Source organism: Cannabis sativa, chromosome X, assembly GCF_029168945.1.
Source record: "Cannabis sativa cultivar Pink pepper isolate KNU-18-1 chromosome X, ASM2916894v1, whole genome shotgun sequence".
NCBI lineage: Eukaryota > Viridiplantae > Streptophyta > Magnoliopsida > Rosales > Cannabaceae > Cannabis > Cannabis sativa.
In genome coordinates this window covers 74,443,949-74,464,643 of record NC_083610.1, presented here as the reverse complement: position 1 = coordinate 74,464,643, position 20,695 = coordinate 74,443,949, and the positions used below count along the sequence as shown (strand labels likewise).

Below are 20,695 nucleotides of genomic sequence, written 5' to 3'. Positions count from 1 at the left end.
TGTGGATATTATGTTTTCCAATTGGTAGTATTGTTGCTCTGTTGTTTGTTGTTTGATTCTTTTCAGGTAGTATTACTGCTTTTCAAGTTGAAACTTTTGCCATGTTGAGTGGTCTAAACTGGGCTCATTTGTGTAGGATTCCCCTAGAAGCGGTTAAATCTGATTCTCTCTCAATAGTAATGGCTACTAATAATAGAAAGGTGTTCACAAATGAGATGGTTGCGCTATCGAGGATGTCATAGCTTTATTGTCTAAATTTTCGAGGGTAGTTTTGTCTCATGTGTCCCGCAAAGATAATACTACGGCCCATGGTTTGGCTAAACAAGCCCTTAGGCTAGACAATGATGAGATTAAGAAGATGCTCTTTACCATGGGAAGTAACAAGATTCTGACAGATGATGAGATTAGGAAGATACTCTTTACCATGGGAAGTAACAAGGCCCCTAGGCCGGATGGCATGTCTGTTTTTTTTTTTTTTTTGCAAGAATTATTGGGATTCGGTGAGTGGGGACTTCTGTGATGTTGTTTTTGATTTTTCCATGACTAGAATTATGCACAAGGGGGTTAACACTTCTAATTTAGTGCTCATTCCAAAAGTCCTGAATCCTAAGAGAGTCAGTCAGTTTAGACCTATTTCTCTTTGAAATATTTTGTACAATGTGATCTCTAAGAGTATTGCTAATAGAATCAAGCCCATCCTTTTGAGACTGATTTGTCCGACTCAAGCTGCTTTTTTCCCTAGCCGAAATATTCAAGATAACAACGTTATTGACCAAGAATTTATCGACTCCTTCAAAAAGAAGAAAGGTAAGGAGGGTTGCGTTGCCATTAAGATTGATCTTGTGAATGCTTATGACAAGCTGAGCTGGCAGTCATTGAGTGTGTTCTTGGGAGTTTTGGGGCCCCTGAGCTTTTTTGTAATCGGATCAACCAGTGCATCTCTACTTCTAGTTTTAATGTTTGTCTCAATGGGGGCCATGTTGGGAGAATTATTCTATCTTGTGGTATTTGCCAAGGTGATCCCCTATCTCTTTATCTTTTCATTTGGGCTGCAGAAATCTTATATATCTAGACTATTGGAGAAGGCCCTTGCAAATGGCATTATTAAAGGGATTAGACTTAGTAAGGGAGGTCCAACCCTTTCCCATATCCTCTTTGTGGATGATCATATCCTAGTGGGTAGAGTCAATTTGACAAAAGTTTAAGGTTACTAGGATTGTGTGGGAAAGTTTTTCTCCTAGTCGGGACAATAAGTCAATAAGCTTAAAACCTCAATTTTTTTCAGTAAAAATACTAAGGAGGGAATAAAAAGAGGGATTAGAGATTACTTGGGCATCAGTTTGCCAGATGGGATATTAAATACTTGGGGCTCCCTTTATTTAGATCGAGATAGAAAGATGCTGATTTTAATTTTATTATGGATAATCTTTCTGGTAAGCTCCAGGGTGGGTTGAAAGGTGAAAACTCTTTCAAAAGCTAGTCGTGCTACCTTAATCAAATCTGTGGATTTTTCTATGCCTAAGTATTTGATAACTCTATGGTATAGAGTTATTTTTAGTGCCTTTAAATTGAAATTATTGTGAAGAGTAGTGAAAGTGTGTTTGTTATTTAACTTTAATTAGTTTCTAGCTTCATTTTCTAAATAGTAAGTTAGCTTTGAAATCATGTAAAAATTGTTATTTTTAGTTGTGTTTATTTAATTAAATGTTGTTTGTTGGTTGTTGAAAAAGAAGAATTAAATTGTTAGGAAATACGAAAAGAGGCAAGGATAAAGTGGGAACAAAAGCTGAAACTGGGCTAAATTGCTGAAGCAATGCTACAACGAATTCAACATTCTTGGTAGTGATGAGGAAAGAGTTGGAAAAATGAATTTTAGTTGTCCACATCAGCATGAGCATGTCAGTTACTCAAAATTAAGCCAGCTGGCTGTCGTGGAGGAAGAAGACTAAACCTAGTGGGCCAAGTTTGGAAAGGATTGGGCTTCTATTTTTAGGGTATAATTTTGTGCCCTATTTACCCAACAACCAAAAAGAAGACTAAGTACAAGCTTCTTCTTCAAGATGATGGCAACTGCCATTTTTAGAAAAAATTAATTGCAAAAGCAAAGTACAAAAGAGGAAGGAAAGAGAAGGGGGGACCAAAGTGCAAAGAGAGAAGAACACAAGCTTTTGTGTTTGATTTTCTTTTACCTTCCCTTTATATTTTGCTTTCTTCTTTTCTTTTCTTGTTTCATTTATTTAGATATTAAAAGCTTGTTGAATTGTAACCAAAGGGCAACAGCCATGAAGAAACTGTCTTTAGTTTGGATTTTATTTTCTTATTTGAATATTAGCTATTCAAGCCACTTTTTGCCATATTATATTTTTTGCAAGTAATTTTCTAGCAACAGTAGCATTAATTTTAGCAAGTTTAATTACAGTCATTTTAATTTTTAATCATTGCTCAACCATTCTCATTTTTTTTTCTTTTTGCTTTAAGTTGTAATTAGTTAGTTTTACATCGTATTTTGTTTGCAATCCATGTGGAGACGATCTTACTTATCAATCTATTACTTGTTTGACTGCGTATACTTGCATACATAATTTTCACAACAAGTTTTTGGCGCCGTTTCCGGGTATTGAAACTAAAAATTGTGTATTATCAACTATTTTACAATTTATTTTCTGGTTTGAGGTTCTAATGCCATTTTGGTGCGCTGTATTTTTATTTTTTTAGGTGTAATCTAGTGCATGAACGAGCAAGAAGAAGACCTTGAACTTTCTCCTATTGACCCCGAAATTGAACGCACTTTTAGACAAAGGAGAAAAGAACAAAAGGCTAAAAAATGCTGCAATATGACCAATGGGTTTGAAGTTGGGGGTGCTCATAATGGTGCCAATCCTGTTGCCTTGGCCGATGATAGAGCCCGAGCAATAAGAGAGTATGCAGCCCCCATGTTCAACGAGCTTAATCCGGGTATTGTGAGACCCGAAATCCAAGCACCTCACTTTGAGCTCAAGCTCGTCATGTTTCAAATGCTCCAAACGATCGCTCAATTTAGTGGGTTACCAACGGAAGATCCTCACCTCCATATATTCGCTCATTTTTGGAGGTGAGTGACTCTTTCAAGCTAGAAGGAGTAAGTGAAGAGGCTTTAAGGTTGAAGTTGTTCCCATTTTCCTTGAGGGATCGAGCTAGAGCATGGCTCAATACTCTTCCTACCGACTCAGTGACAACGTGGAATGACTTGTGTAAAAAATTCTTGAGAAAGTACTTTCTTCCAACAAGAAATGCAAAGTTTCAAAGTGAGATCATGTCTTTTCAGCAATTGAAAGATGATATCACTAGTGAAGCATGGGAAAGACTCAAGGAGTTGTTGAGGAAGTGTCCACACCATGGTATTCCTCATTGTATCCAACTTGAGACATTTTACAATGGTCTCAATGCTGCCTCTCAGATGGTGTTGGACGCTTCAGCCAATGGAGTTATTCTTTCCAAGTATTATAATGAAGCTTTTTAGATTTTGGAAAGGATAGCTAGCAACAACTATCAATGGTCAACTAATAGAGCTCCTACAAGCCAAAAAGTAGCGGGTGTTCTTGAAGTAGATGCTTTGACCGCTCAAATGGCTACAATGACCAACACTTTGAAGAACATGAATATGGGAGGAAGTGTACAACTAGCTGCTGCCCTTCAAAGGGAAAAAATTTCTTGTGTGCATTGTGGTGATGGGCACACTTTTGAGAATTGTCCTCCAAATCCAGCTTCGGTTTGCTATGTGGGTAACCAAAATTTCAACCGCAACAACAATCCATATTCAAACTCCTACAATCCAGCATGGAAGCATCATCTGAATTTTTCATGGGGAGGTCAAGGAGCAAGTTCAAGTAGAGCACAAGCATAAGAAAAATAACCCTTTCAACTGGAATTTTCTCAACAACCAAGACCTCAACAACCACACCAACCTCAAGCCTCTTAAACAAGTTCTTTGGAGAGCTTAATGAGAGATTATACGGCCAAGAATGATTCTGTAATTCAAAGCCAGACAACCTCCCTTCAGAATCTTGAAATTTAATTGGGGAAATTGGCCAATGATTTGAAGAATAGACCACAAGGCACTTTGCCTAGTGACACTGAAAACCCAAGAAGAGATGGCAAAGAGCAATGTAAAACAGTAAACTTGAGAAGTGGAAAAATTTTGGAGTCAAGTGTGGCAGCAACAAAGGGCAGCAGCCCTCTTCAATCCAAAAAGAGGGGGAAACGAAAAAAAAAAAACTAGCAATTTTAGCTGCTGAAATTCCCCCAGTAGTTACAGCATCCGATCAACATTCTGCTGCTGAAAAGCCTTTGCAAAAGCCACCTCCACCATTTCCTCAACGATTCAAGAAGCAGCAAGACAATGGTTAATTCCAGAGATTTCTTGATGTTCTAAAGCAGCTCCACATTAACATACCATTAGTGGAAGCTTTGGAGAAAATGCCAACCTATGTAAAGTTTTTGAAGGACATTTTGACAAAGAAAAGGAGGCTTAGCAAGTTTGAAATGGTTGTTTTGACAGAGGGCTGCAGTTTTATGTTGAAGAGTAAAGTTCCACCTAAATTGAAAAATCCGGGTAGCTTTATAATTCCAATTTCTATTGGGAGTCGAGATGTTGGAAGAGCTCTTTGTGATTTGGGAGCTAGTATTAATCTCATGCCCATGTCTATTTTCAAGAAATTGGGAATTGGAGAAGTAAGGTTAACCACCGTCACTTTGCAATTAGCGGATCGTTCTATGGCCCATTCGGATGGAAAAATTGAAGATATTTTGGTACAAGTTGATAAGTTCACTTTTCTGGCCGATTTCATTATTCTTGACTATGAGGAAGATAGGGAAATTCCAATTATTTTAGGGAGGTCATTTCTTACTACAGGAAAGACTTTGATAGATTTTGAAAAATGAGAGCTTACCGTGAGCGCTCAAGATGAGCAAGCCACATTCAAGGTCTTTCATCCTATGCGTGCTCCGGATGCAATAGGAGAATGCTTAGCAATTGGAGATGTGGATCCTAACATGGTTGAGGAGTCCAAATTCAAACATAGTAAGAAGGTGAGAAAGAAGATTCCCCATAAAGAAATTGCTAAGGATCATGAGCCACGAGAAAGCAAAGACAAAACATCATTTGACCCTAAAAACCCACCCAAAAAGAAGAGAAAGAAAAAGAAGATTAGTAGAAAAATTTGGTCTCAAATGTTTGAAGTTGGGCAAAGTGATTTTCGCCAACTCTTTAATGAAGGCTCCTCATGGACGACTAGATTCAAAGTGTGATGGATCTTTCTTAGTGGTGAAAGTATACCCCGGTGGGGTGGTGGAACTACGTGATGCACTTTCAAGAAGAAAATTCTTGGTAAAAGGCCAAGGAGTGAAGTTTGGGAGTGGTGAGGTCAACCGAGCAAAGACCTCCATTACTTTGAAAGAAGCTTTAGGCAACCCGAGAACGGAAGAACAAGATTATATTTAGTTATATATATTATATAATAAGTTTGGGGTGTGCCACCCTTTGTAAAAAAAAAAAAAAAAGAGAAGAGTGTGATTAAAATTAAGTTTGGAGTGTGCCACCCCTTGAATAAAAAAAGAAAAAGAAGAAAAAAAAATTATCATATATATATATGAATATATCTTTATGTTTCTATTGTTATTAATGTATTTTTTAAATGGTGGTGGTAATTTTGTTGCAGGTACAAGACATAAACTATAGAAAAGGGAGTGAGTTCAATGGTGTAAAGCAGGATTTCTTTTTGAAGCAATAAGTCCCAGTTGTTACAGTAAAGTGTACCAATATTTTGAAGCAGAGACTCTGGTGGTGAAGAGTCTGAATCTTAAGAAAGTTTTCTTTTTTTCTTAGTTTAATTGTTATTGCTGGTTATGTTTGCTTGTTTAATTAGTTTACTTTTATTGTTGTCTTTAGTTGTGTGAGTAATAAACATTGTGTGGTTAGATATGTGTTAGTCATGTTACTTGGTCATGTTTGTTCTGTTTTGTGTTAGCTTGTAACTGAGAAGTATATTTCATTTATTTTCAGCTTGGTTTAGCATACCGCTCAATGACGAAGAAAAAAAAATTATCCATTTCCCTCCATTTGTGTATGTCTTGATTTTCGTGTGTTAAAATTGTCAAGTTAAGTACTATTTTGTCCAAATGCTAGTCTAGGAGTAATTCTTTCAAATAGATGTGTACTTGTGCTATCCCACTATGCTTTGGATTTATAGAATGACTAACATCTTGAGAGAGTTTAAGCTTCTAGAATTGGTTGGTGTACCCCTTGAGGTGAAATCCTAGCTAGTTTTACAACTTGGAAATGATCTAGATGATTTTTGGACGATTGAACCTTTCAAGCAAACTCGAGAATATTTACTTATCAATAGTCACCCTATTTGAGTTAATAGCTTATTTTTTTTTCATAACACCCATCAAAGTTTATATATCCACACACACACAAATTTTATCCTTCACAACCCACACCTAATTACTTAAATTATCAAGGACAAATCAAACATTAATGGGGTTAGGGAAGTGAGGATAACACTTTGCAAAATATGGTGAAACAAGTTTACATTGGAGATGATAATGGAATGTGAGTTCGGGGTGGTGAGAGTTTCGATTCACATAACAATAAAGTCCCTCTTTTGCTATATATATAGATATGTCAAAAAAAAACAAAAAAAAAACAAAAAAGAAAATATAAAATACATATACATATATGTACAATAATAGTAGTAAATAAAATAGAGAGAGAAAAAGGTAAGTTTAACAATAAGTTGGAGTCTACCACTCCTAATCAAAGAAAAATGTCGTTGCGTTTTCTCTCTTTATCTAGTTGGTTTGAAAAAAAAAATATTATATACATATAGCAAGAGAGTTGGAACTGGATTGAGTGATCATTGTGGGTTGAGAATGAAATTTTGGGTGAGCATTTGAGAGAAAAAAAAATCCTTGATAAATTGAGGTAATTAGGTCATGAGCCTAAGAAATGTTATCTTTTACCAAACACGAACCTAAGCCTCACATTACAAGCCTAGTAAAGTCCTTTTGATCTAGGATGTAAAGCTAAGCTACATTAGTGGAGAGGGTTGCACTAGTTCAACTTATGGAAGCAAACTTTTTAAATTTGAGGATCGAGGGTAGTTGTTACAGAAATTCAAGGTGTTGGTGGGAAGCATTTGCACACTCTATCGATGAATTATTCTTGGTAAGTATTAAGGACATAGATAGCATGCAAAACTCGATTGAAACACACAAGTTTAAGGCATATTCACTACCGTCACTACACTTCCATCCCATCTAACTCTAAGAGCATTTTCTTCACTAAACCAAGTTTGAATGAGCAATATCTTCTCTGTTGCAAGTATTTTATTGTTGCTGTCATTTTTTGTTTTTGTTGTTTTGTTTTTTCTGTTCTTCATTACTCGAGGACGAGCAATACTCTAAGTTTGGAGTGGGATAACTTTATGGTATAGAGTTATTTTTAGTGCCTTTAAACTGTAATGATTGTGAAAAGAGTAGTGAAAGTGTGTTTGTTATTTAACTTTAATTAGTTTCTAGCTTCATTTTCTAAATAGTAAGTTAGCTTGGAAGTCTTGTAAAAATTATTAATTTTAGTTGTGTATATTTAATTAAATGTTGTTTGTTGGTTGTTGAAAAAGAAGAATTAAATTCCTAGGACGCAAGGCCAAAGTGGGAACAAAAGCTGAAACTGGGCTAAATTGCTGAAGCAATGCTACAACGAATTCAGCATTCTGGGTAGTAATGAGGAAAGAGTTGGAAAAATGAATTTTAGCTGTCCACATCAGCATGAGCGTGTCAGTTACTCAAAATTAAGCCAGCTGACTATTGTGGAGGAAGAAGACTAAACCTAGTGGGCCAAGGTTGGAAAGAATTGGACTTCTATTTTTAGGGTATTTTGTACCCTATTTACCCAACAACCAAAAAGAAGACTAAGTACAAGCTTCTTCTTCAAGATGATGGCAGCTGCCATTTTTTAGAAAGAATTAATTGCAAAAGCAAAGTACAGAACAGGAAGGAAAGAGAGGGGGGACCAAAGTGCAAAGAGAGAAGGACACAAGCTTTTGTGTTTGATTTTCGTTTACTTTCCCTTATGATTTTTCTTTCTTCTTTTCTTTTCTTGTTTCTTTTATTTAGATATTAAAAGCTTGTTGAATTGTAAGCAAAGGACAGCAGCCATGGAGAAACAGTTAGTTTGAATTTTATTTTCTTATTTGAATATGAGCTAGACTTTTTGAGGCTTGAATGATTATAAACTCCTATGTTGGGTATGATTAATTTTTAAGCTTATTTTAGCATCTTTGCCTTTGTTCATTCAAGTGAGCTCGTCATTTTATTTGATTGTTATTTCTTGGCCATGAGTAACAATTTGTTAAGCTAGATCTTGTTCCGGATCTAGTAGTTAAACTTGGATAGAGCAAGAGAAATCCTAGATTTAGGTTTTTCTTTGTAAGTGGAATAGGAATATTTCATTTACCTTGCACAACTTAAGAATTGATGTTTAAATAGTATTCTGCAATCTAGTTTGATATAGGAATATATTTAAGTGGTAGAATTTAATTTGTGATTTATAGAAAATTCTCATAAGCATAGAAGAATCTCTGTTATCTCTGTGCAAAAATGCTGAAGTAATGCTAAAGCTATGCTGTAACAACTGAGAAAAAACCTGACTAGGGGGGATTAGGTATTCAAGCCACTTTTTACCATATTACATTTCTTGCAAATAATTTTCTAGCAACAGTAGCATTAATTTTAGCAAGTTTAATTACAGTCATTTTAATTTTGAATCATTGCTCAACCATTCTCATATTTTTTTTTTCTTTAAGTTGTAATTAGTTGGTTTTACATCGTATTTTGTTTGCAATCCTTGTGGAGACGATCTTACTTATCACTTTATTACTTGTTTGACTGCGTGTACTTTCGTACATAATTTTCACAACAGTATTCCATGCAAACTACCATAAACCAAACTTTCCAATCTTATGGTGATTAGAACTGATGGTTTGGTGCGTAATTTTTGGTGGGGTTGTGAGAAAGGGAACCATGGGTGCACCTCAAGGTGTGGGACAAATTGTGCCTTCCAAAATGTTGTGGAGGGTTGGGCTTTCAAAAAACCAGAGAAATGAATCAAGCCTTTCTGGCTAAATGGGGATGGAATTCGTTTACTGAGAGCCAATCTCTTTGTTGCAAGATTTTAGAGACCAAGTACCTTTAGGGAAAATAACTCTTTCACTGTCACTATAAGGACTCGAATTTCTAGTTTTGGAAAAATGTGGTTAAAGCTAACAAGACACTTCGGGAAGGAGCATGCAAAAGGATTTCTAATGGTAAGGATACTAGAATTTGGGAGGATCCTTGGATTACTCATGGCCGAGATTTTTTCCCTAAATCCAAAGACAATCCTTCTCTTGGCCTTAATTTTATTGCGGACCTTCTGACTGATGGTGAGAAATGGGATCTCCAGAAGCTTCATTATTTATTTGATCAGGAAACCATCGCTGTCATCTTAAAAGGGGGAAATCCTTCTGGTAGGGGTAGTGACTCATGGGTTTGGACTAAAAACAGCAGTGGCAGGTTCTCTAGTAAGTCTGTCTACTTAATTCAAGCTCTCCATTGATCCCCTCATTGTGATATTTCTCCCTCCCTTTGGAACAAGCTCTAGAATTAATAGTAAATACCTAGAGCGTCACAAGATCTTATGGTGGAGTATCCTTTCTAACACGCTTCCAGTTTGCAAAATCATGAACAAGAGGTTCTGTATTGACAACTCCCTCTATCCTATTTGTGGGGTTTAAGATGATAGTATGGAGCACCTATTTCTTCGGTGCAATCTGGGTTTTTATTTGTGAAGGTCATCCCCGTGGGGGATCTTTCCTATCACTGACACTGACATTTGTATGTGGGACTGAATCAAGTTCAACTGGAGTTTACATGACAAGGGCCTTAATGTAGATGAGGTGTTTCTTTATGCGTGTGGATACTATTTAGCGAGCTCAGAATGATAAGGTACACAATAATAATTTAGGTAACATTAAACATTATATTGATTCTATTTCTTTTTATTATACAAATTATAGGGCTTCTCTTTCTCCTATTCACTCTCTGACTCGATTGGATGTCTGGCATCCCCCTCCAAATTAATTGGATCAAGCTGAACTTTAATGTTAGAGTGGGGATGGACAACATGTGCATTATTGTTGTTGCTAGACATAATCAGAGTGTGGTGTGTTGGGTGATTACGATAAGATTAGATTTCTCTGACGCACTTTGTGGTGAGGTCGAGGCCTGTTGCTTAGCTTTAGAGACGGCAGCTGAGAAGAGGTGTAATTTTGTTATTGTAGAAAGCGATTCTAAGGTGGTAACAACTCTCACTGATGTGGACTCTCATTGGGAGATTGAGAACTACTCGAATCAATGTAAAAGTACTTCTTCTTTTTTTGTTGGTTGTGTTTTTTTTTTAATATTGCTCAGTCATTTTTTGACTCATAATTTGATTAAATGGGCTTTTACTCACAATTGATATGGTTTTTTAGATATTTTTTCCATACCTATGAACTTATTTTGTAACGACTGTGAGGTCTAACTTCCTTTATTTATATAAACGCTTTTATTTTAAAAAAAAAAGTTATTTTGTAGTTATTTTTATAGAGTTTTTAGGTTTTTTTTGTTATACATTTATTTATTTAATTATTTCTTATTTATTTATTTGTATTTGTCATGATGTAATTACATGTTTATTTTTTCCTATCCTTCCTTCTTTCCAAACAATAAAAAAAAAATATTTCTATCTTCTTATTTTTCTCTCCTTTATACTAAGTATATAGGATTAAAGTTGAGTTGTTGTTAATTAAGTTATTTTATCGTTATTTTATTATTTTTATTGTACAATAAACATGTATTTTATTTGTTCTTTATTTTTGTATAGAGTAATTAATATTTGGCTAATAAAAGTAATACTTTTTTTAGATGTTTTGTAGTTTATTCGGAGTTGATCTATGAATGATATGCACATTGCAACGAGATTGATGTCTTGCTATTTTTCTGTTACTTTATAGCTGTCTTCTTGTTATTTTATAGTTGCTTTCATGTTGTTGTTTATGTGTTCTATAGTTGTGTTGTAGTTGTTTTTCATTTATTTTTATGTATTGTTTGTTGTTGTACAATTGTTTTTTTATTTATGTGCATTTGTTATTGTGTATTTATTTAGTTTATTCTTGATAATTTTTTTGATGTATATATGTGCATTTATTTTGTCATTTTTATGTTGTATTTTAATTATCTTTTAAGTAGTTTTTCAAACTATTTTTTGTTGTACATTTATTTTTTGATTATTTTTTTTATTTATGTGCATTTGTTATGGTGTTTAGTTTATTTCTTATAATTTTTTGTTGTATGTGTGTTTCTTTGTAGATGTTGATGCATATATTTAGTTTACTTTTTTGACACATTTTTTTTTTAAATACAATGATAAGTTTTATTTCGTTTTTTAATTGACACAATGTGCACCAGTAGATATTACCATATTAAAATTATATTATTATCTAGTTAATTTTTTATTTTTTAATTATACATTATATGTCCCGTTTCAAAATTATAAGATTTTATTATTTTAATTATTCATATAAGCATTCATTTAATTTCTAAAATATAAATTTTTATTTTAACTATCACTAACTCAAAAAAGAAGAGAAAAAAAAAAGTTGAAAGTATAAAATTCTAACAAAAAAAATTATGAAAAAATAATGTAAAAGTACAAAAAAATAATCAAGTCGTCGAAACTAAGTAAAAAAATAACTTTGTAATACAAAAATAAGTTAAGGAGTTGATATTATTTTACATATTTGAAACACAGTAATTTTGTAATTTTAAAGCTTTAAGACAGTATTTTTAAAAACTTAACACAATAAAAATAAAAAAAAAATATGATAGTAAAAATATAAAAATAACAAGAAAGATAAGTATTTTTTTAAAAAAAAAACCCTAAAGAAATATCAGTTTGAGCTTTCGGCCTTATTTCTTCGACTGGCCCAGAGGCCATTAATGTAAAAATGAAATGGGAATTTTTTTTAAAAAAAATGCTAACTTTAAACATAAATTTTATCAAGTATCATACTGTTTAATAACAATGTTGTTTTGTTAGATATAGATAAAATAATAAGGTCACCAAAGTATAACAAGACGGACCCACTAGTAACAATGTGGTGGCTCTAGTAAAAATATTGTATTTTAAAAAATTAAATGTAATTTTTTTAATTTAATAATTATAGACCAAAATAATATAAAAGTCCCCACAAAATTAAATAAATCTAGTAAGAGTGATTATAATATATGTATAAATATTTGTTAATGATAAATAAGTCTCTACAAAGTAAAAATTATAGATCCGTCACTGAGTATAACATTTTTTTATGATACCTAATTATATATATCGAATAAGTTATTTTAAAATTGATATGATAGTAATTAGTTGCTACTAGCAATTTTTTACTTTATTAATGTAATGATATAATGATAATTAGTTACTACCGCATAAGTTTTTAAAATAACTAATTCGACATTATCAATAATTATTTTGAAAACCATTAAGGTAGTATCAACTCCTAAAGAAAATATGGAGAAAATCCCATCTACCTGCACTAGCAGCCCTTCTACCTGCAACCACTTTTTTCATACTAGCGCCACATGGCACTCTCATTTGCCATCTCAAGTCAATAACAAACCCAGTCTGCGTAATCTCGCTCATACGAGAAATGCTAAAGGTAAAGTGTATCTTAAACTGCACAATATCATAAATAAATATTGTATTGCTATTGGTGTAATTTAATATCATATATCATTTATTTTAATTTAATAAGTAATAAAAAATCGCTACTCACACGACAAGGCACCAACTCTTAATAGTAATGCTCTACTCTTATTCCTACCCAAATGTACAAGACCAAAATTCACAAACCTAATAACAAAAATAGTATTAATAATGAAAGATGGTTTTAAATAATCACATTTTATTACTATTATTATTGTTATGTTTTGTAATTCTCTAAACTTGTTTTAATCACTATTTACAAGTACTTTTAATATTTTGGAGGCATGAATATTACTTTGTATAATGTAATTACAAAATCTTTTTTACAATTTTTACGAAATTCCGAATAATCGAGGACGTTGGAATAAAGTTTCAAATAACTCATGACATGCGTACTTGTTTTGACATTTATACGCGCGTGCAACATTCTAAATTATCTAAAAAAAGCTTAAAAAATTTATGAAAGAACCAATTTAACTATTTTATACATTGTTTGAGAAAGAAAAAAAAAGTTGCTGTTTATTTATGTGCAAATAATATCAAAAGTACATATAATAAGTGAACAATCACTTCCTAAGATAATCATATCACAATTTTATTTGCCACTTTCAATTACGCCAAATGCAATATAACAAGTAATTTCCTTTAAAAGCAAATGAAAAATATATGTCAAATTTAAAAAAAAAAAAAAAAAAAAAAAAAAAAAAATTTATTATTATTATTATTATTATATAATACGAGCCATCATGAGATACAAGGGTTGTTGTTTGTTGGAAACAAAGGGTGCAATATGAAGGGAGGTAAGGTGGGTGGAGTGTAGGCAATATGGAAAGCAATAGTTTGGGAGGAGGCTGTCAGTGTGCTATCACAAATTCACAATCTCAATGATGAGTTTAAATACAAACACAGACAGAAGTATCATCTCATATAATTTAAGATACCCATAATTGAAGAAATATACATAAACACCACTATTACATTTTATCATTTCCTCTGGAGAAAAAGAGACCCTATTAGGACTGCAATCCCAGTAATTGCGATGGTAAATATAATACGTCGTCGCGAAAACTCGTTCGGTGGCGGCTGTCGTCTAGGAGCACCTGGCTCTCTTTCAGCTGGCCTTACATCCCTTCATTGAAAAAAAAATCCAATTTTACACATGATATCATATGATAAGAATATGGCAGATTACTGGTAAATGCCTAATGCCTAACAATTATGACATTACACATACCTCGTAATAGAACACTTAGTTGGCGTTTAGTTGGGAGAAATGAAAACATAGGAATAGGAATAAGAATGGAAACAGGAATGGAATAAAATTTAAAATGCATAAAAAAATTGATAAAAAAATTATTAAATTTTTTCTCATCATGCATTAAAATGGTCTTTCCTTCCATTTCAAATGGAATTGTCATTCCACCAAAATAGTAAAAAGACCATTCCATTAAAATGACATTCTAAAACTTTAATATGCAACCAAACAAATAAAGATTGTTTCCTTTCTTTTCCATTCCATTTCATAACCTCCAACCAAACACCACCTTAGTTACTAAAAATATAGATGATGTGACAATTTAATAGTAAATTACTATAAATTATCCTTATTAAATTTATAATTTATATTTTCTTATTAAGTTTATGTTTATATTTATATTAAGTTGTTTTTACGACTTGAATAAAGCTTTTGTTTTTGTTTGATCTATTGTTTTTTTTTTTAAATTTTCTTTTTTAAAACTATGATTTTAACTTAAATTGTGATATCATCATCAATAAGATCATATAAATATAAATTTATATCATAGATATGCATTATCTTACCATATGTTGTAAATAAGTTTATAACTTGGCAAAGATTAAAATTTGTTAGTTTGGCATATAATTAAATACGAAAATAAAGTAAATGTTAATAATAAGACATATCATTCATTGCAAAGGAATCACAGAAATTATACTTAACCTTTTTTTTTTCAGAGAAAAATTATCCTTGAGCAAAATTGATGAACTTTTCCAAATTATTATGTTGTATGTGTACAAAAAATAATAATAAAAACTAAATAATGCACGATGTTAAAGCTTATTCTTGTTCTTCTGAAAATTTAAAGGTATGCAGTCTTTCTTAAGATTTTCATTCAATACAAGAACTGTCCTATAGATAAAAAAAAATAAAAAGAATTCATTTCCACTCTAATATCTTATAAAACAAAATTAATTGATATACTATTATAGAAATTCAATTTTTTTTTATTTTTTTTACTTTGAGAGAGCGAAATTTTAAATTGGGACGGAACTACTAGGCTAGGCTATGCCTTTGAGTACAAATTCAATTTTTCTATTAAATTAAAGAGAGAGAAAATATATCATTACAAAGAATTGAACCAATATCACATAATTTGAATTAAGAGTATGTTTACCCATTATACTATTGATTATGTTAACTAATTATATTATGTTTACTAATATATTATTTGTTTGAATCAAAAAGACATTTATTTTATTACAATATATATTTATATATAAAATAGAAATGTACTTGTAGCCATAATTAATTATAGGAAGAGATTTAAATAGTTACATCAAATATATAACTATAATAATTATATTTACTTTTAATCAATCGTTGTATCATTATTAAACAGATATGATTAATTTAAAAATTAAATAAAAATAATTAATAAATTATTATAACCGATACATATAACTATAATAATTATATTTACTTTTAATCAATCCTTGTATCATTATTAAACGGATGTAATTAATTTAAAAATTAAATAAAAATAATTAATAAATTACTATAATCGATACAAATCTAATTTTATTTATTTCTTAAAAATAAAAAATATTTATAAATATTAATTGTAAAAAAATATCTTATTAAATGTTTTAATTAAAAAATTAATTTATTCTAAGCATATAGATAATTATAATTAATTTGAGTCCAAAATTAGAATTTTTATTTGTTAGTAACCTATTATAGTAGGCCATAAAAAAAATGTGTCAATAATTACAATTGTAACATTGAATAGTCACCATATATATATAGAATGTTTAGATCTATTCTAAACAAAATGGAAATAATGGAAAAAAAAAAAAATCACACTTCAAAACAATTTTTTATGCAACTTAAATTGCAACAAAAAATTGTATAGAAACTCCTATTGCAATTAGGACTACAACCACTTTAAAAACCCAAACTCTAAATTTAAACAAAAAAAAAAAGTTAAAAAAACAATTTATGGAGTAATTCCCAAAAAAAAAAAAAGTAGCCATGTCATCAGGTAATAAGTTAAAATAAAAAATATTATTTTTTAAAAATTAATTTATAGCTATAAATATTACTCATTTGATTTGATGGTCAATAATAAAATAATCATTCATGATCATACCATTTGATATAATTGTCATAAATGATCAATAATAAATATTATGAGTGTACATATATATATTTTTATACATATATATAGTTATATAAAAGAATTTAAATCTTGTTTTCCAACATAAAAACTTCCATATGTGCTACATGGAGCACGGAGCACTTTGAAACCCCACTGTAAACAAAAGATTTCCAAAAAACTTTAAACTATTTATGAGGGGTTTATTTATTTTTATACCTTAAAACAGTTTTTTTTTTTCATTTTTACGAAAATTCACATAGCAACTAACAAAACAATTTAAATCGCAACCAAAGTCCACATAGAAACTCACATAAAAATCACCTAAAAACCCACACCGATAATTTTAAAAATAAATTAATAATTAAAAAATAATATATAAAGTAATTCACCTATTTATTAAAAGTACACATATGTGAACACCAATATAATACCACCTCTTAAGTACAACTCCCCCCAAAAGCTAACTTGAGGGAAGAAGGTACCCAAGTAGTTTTATACTACTAATCAATTCCATACTTAAATGTGGAATCCTAACAATACACCCCCTTTGGAGCCGACACCCACCTCTAAGGCTGCCTACTCTGCAGTGGCCTACTCTAGGCCTAATCCACAGGTCACCCCTTCCGTGACGTCGGTCCCATTTAAGGGTGCATAGCTCTGATACCACTTGATACAACTACTTGGGTAGAACTCACCCCCAAAAGTTAGCCTGAGGGAGGAGGGTGCCCAAATAATTATATACTACTAATCAATTCCATACTTGATCAATATGGAATCCTAACACAATAACACATGCACAAGTAGTATCATTTGTATCAAAATTTTCCAACAGAACAAATAAAATCCCCCAACTGAAGTTCAGTTAAAACCCCATGAAGTCAATCAATGAATCTACCTGGAAGCCACTTGGGACTAGCTCAAGTAGTTAGGTGTGTGTGAGAGAGTGAGGGGAAGGGAGGGGTTCAAATCCCTATTGTATATATATAAAATCAGTTAATCTACCTGGAAGACTCAACAACGTCGTCTGGGGCACCATTGCATCTAATTTCATGGTTGTATCTTTCTCGGAGTCTAATATATCTGTTACAGAGAGCACAAAGTTCTGTTCGATTCCCACATACTTCCTGTTTGGAAAAAGCAAAGCACCCATACAATGCTGAGTTGCTAATAAAGTAAATAACTAGGTGTAAATTTTCCACTTGGAAAAAGGAAGTGTTGTTACCTGATGTTCAGCTAAATCAATTGCAGGTAATGGGAACTCACAAAAGTCACATGTGACAATCCTTTGGGGGCAGTTTTCACCTTTATGGACAGCTAGTATTTCTCGTTGCATTGTCTCACTACATAGTGAACAAGCTACCTGCTTTCAGAGAAATGTCAAAACAGGACAATTTTATGTGGAAACACTATATACATATTATTTAGACAATTTTGACCAAGAAAACTTGACCTTGGTCCTTCACAAGTTCTCTTTTTTCCCAACAATTGAAGTATTTACCACTTAATAAACAGGACTCCAGTAAATGATACATAATAATAAAATCACCCACCACATACACATGAACATGTAGATTTGATTTGCTTTGCTCAGTAAAGCTCGTGAATCAGAAACTGGCAGAATTATAGAACTTCTGGCACTACTAACCAAAGGAAAAGAGGTAGCCAAAAGAAGACTTCCAAAATGGAAAGTAGGCATAGAAACAGAAAGAACCTTTCTAAGTGAATTGGAACTAACAATTGTGCAAAACCCCCCAAGTTACTAACATCATGTTCAATGGATAGACAAGAGTGTAGAAACTAGAACATACTCACATACCGGGGCATGAGTGTTCAAGTAATGTTCCTCAGCATGCCTTCGCGGAATCATATCACCACAAACTTTACATCTTTCAAGATTGCGGGAGCAATGAGCAAAATGCAAATCAATATTTGAAGAAGGGATAGCTCTGTCACTGTATACATACTATTGAGCATTAGTACATGTCACGTGAATCAGTCCACTTAGTTTATCTGAAAGACATGTCATCACGCATAGTACATGATATTGGACAGACAAGAAATTAAAGCACTGGTTGGTTAAGACGGATTACATAATATTGATATCACAAGTGACGATCTTTATAAATGAAACAACCAAAGGTAACCTGAGATGGAGATTATCATGTTCAAGACGTATTCATTGGGATAGATGCATCATAAAACACACACACATGCAGGCTCGAAACAAAAAGAGTTTGAAGTTAATTATCAAATAAGTATTAGTTCAACAATGCAGGGGGGCGAGCAAAGAGTTTGATGTAAATTATACAAACTCTAGCTACTGAGATATTGGAAAAAAGAATAATAATAAAAAAAGGACAGAGATACAATACAGACTTAATTGAGTTGGAATACACAAGAACTAGCATGAGGTATGAAGCAATATCAAAACAGCAAGGATAGTTAATGATTCAAATCTCAAAAGATAAAGAAGTATTGAAAAAGGTAAAAAAAAACCAAAATCAAAAACACTATTGTTAGATCAAATTATACAGCATGTAACTTATTAATCACACTGGAGAAAGTAATCTCAAAACTGAGCCAATTGTAAGAATAAGTGTTAACACAAGTACTCTAACGAAATGAGAATCTCTTTCAGAATTTTGCAATTAGATCAATGTACCTAAAGTCTACATATGTGACACTAAACACATATTCGGAAAAGAAAAAAAAAGAAAAATAATAAAAAAAAAAACAAACCCCCAAAAGAAGGAGAATTTTTTTAACATTATAGACGGAAAAAGCCCCTAAAAATATAAGGCTAATTAGCAATTTTAGCCCCGACTTTGATATGTACTAAATCATGCCTCTGAATTTTTTTGACTGTTAAAAATTTCCCCTGAACATTAAGATTGTTAAATTTAAGGACTTTTGTCTAATTTTAGTAAAAAAATTCTAACATGATGAAAGTTCAGGGGCATGATTTAGTACATATCAAAATTTGAGGGGCATAATTTGGTAGATATCAAAGGGGGAGCACGTTTTAGTACATAAATAATCACTGAAACAGTAAAATTGAATGAAATTAGACAAAAGTGCTTAAATTTAACAATCTCAATAGTTAACGGCCAAAAAAGTTCAGGGAATATAATTTGTTATATATCAAAGTTCGAGAGGAAAAATTGCAAATTAGCCAAAATATGATAATATGTTCATTTTTCACGGTACTCAACCAACGATTGTCAAACCAAAAGGAAAAAAGCTTAATTGACTCACTTAGAACAATCCCAATTCCCAAGTAACATTATTCTTGAAGAACAAAATGGTCCAAAACACGAACGAAATAATTATTATTAAAGACAGCAAATTTCCAATTATCCATAGTTAATGGCATATGAAATTTCCCCTTTACCTTATAAAAATCTTAAATTAAACCTAATATATTCATCTAGATGACTAAAACAACGATCATAAGTAATAAACACATATTTACATAACCAGAATATAAACAGAAAAGAAGTTCAGATTAGGCGTTACCAGTGACTGCATATGCTTTGAGCTTCCTCAGACGACGCGACAGCCATGGAGACGCAGAGAAAAGGAGAAATCCCTCGAACAAAAATCTTAATTGAAAGTGAACAAAAGAACGAAACTTTGACAAGATATTATTTATATATAAGTTAGGGCTTTGAGTAATGGAAAATGTCAACGAAAATGGGAGATGGGGGAATTCAGAATTTACCTAAAGCTCTTTGAGAAGTGTGTTATGGATGATTAAGGCGTAGGAGTCCTTGATTTCTGGTTGATTTAGGTTTAGATAGATAGAGAGAAAGGAAAAATTTGATCTTTCTTCTTTTTCTAGGCAAACAAACAAGGAAGGAAGGGCGTTGGGAGGGTTTGATTGAATGAATATTTTTGGTCTAACAACTTTAATATTATATGAAAAAGAGTAATTAGGTGAGAAGCAAAAGGAAAGGGGAAGGAAGACTCTTGGATCTAAACAAGTCCACATTTATTACAACACATGTCACTTTACTCATTTCATGGAATATTTGAGGAATAACGTATTATTAGTAATAATAAAAATGTGACTAATGATAAACTTGATAAATCACATTTAACAAATGAGATTTATGATATTAGTTGAAATGTTTGTTTTACCATATAAGTAGGGGTATTCACGGTGCATATAGTCTAGTTTTTGATTATTTTTTTAAATTAACTAACATATGCAGTGTTTCTAATTTTCCAAATCGCACCAGCACCGCGAAACTAAAAAATTGTAGATTCTGCACTGCAAAAAATGGTGCAGTGTGGTACGGTTTTTGCAGTTTGAACTATCACAAATACAACAAAACTTGAGCAACACTTGTCAAAAATACCATAAGGCTTGAAAATAAATATGAAAAAAAAAAATAAGTTTTAACAATACAATAATTAAACTTGTTTGGTTTTGAGATGAATAATGTTGATGATTGTGTGTATCATAAAT

General features: G+C 31.9%; 2 protein-coding genes and 1 non-coding gene across 4 annotated transcripts; 1 reads left to right on the top strand and 2 right to left on the bottom strand.

The window, feature by feature from the left end:
• Positions 1 to 3,275: 3,275 nt before the first annotated feature.
• On the bottom strand, positions 3,276 to 3,381 carry LOC115703318 (small nucleolar RNA R71). Its single transcript, XR_004009093.1, has one exon. It is a non-coding gene; the product is annotated as a small nucleolar RNA R71 (small nucleolar RNA).
• Positions 3,382 to 4,455: 1,074 nt separating this feature from the next.
• On the top strand, positions 4,456 to 4,920 carry LOC133032352 (uncharacterized). The gene has a single exon (XM_061106270.1). The coding sequence runs from the start codon at positions 4,456 to 4,458 to the stop codon at positions 4,918 to 4,920; it is 465 nt and encodes a 154-aa protein (XP_060962253.1).
• An 8,778-nt stretch (positions 4,921 to 13,698) lies between these two features.
• Positions 13,699 to 20,240, bottom strand: LOC115697614 (uncharacterized). Of its 2 annotated transcripts, none has more exons than XM_030624691.2 (6): positions 19,946 to 20,240; positions 19,741 to 19,855; positions 18,041 to 18,176; positions 17,447 to 17,584; positions 17,227 to 17,348; positions 13,699 to 13,955 (listed from the first exon to the last, which is right to left on the bottom strand). In XM_030624691.2, exons 2-6 carry the CDS (start codon positions 19,785 to 19,787, stop codon positions 13,811 to 13,813), a joined length of 588 nt encoding a protein of 195 aa, XP_030480551.1. In that variant the 5' UTR covers positions 19,788 to 19,855; positions 19,946 to 20,240; the 3' UTR covers positions 13,699 to 13,810. The 2 variants fall into 2 exon arrangements, with proteins under 2 accessions (XP_030480551.1, XP_030480560.1); XM_030624700.2 differs by having other exon boundaries at positions 19,741 to 19,826; positions 19,946 to 20,160.
• Between the last annotated feature and the right edge of the window lie 455 nt (positions 20,241 to 20,695).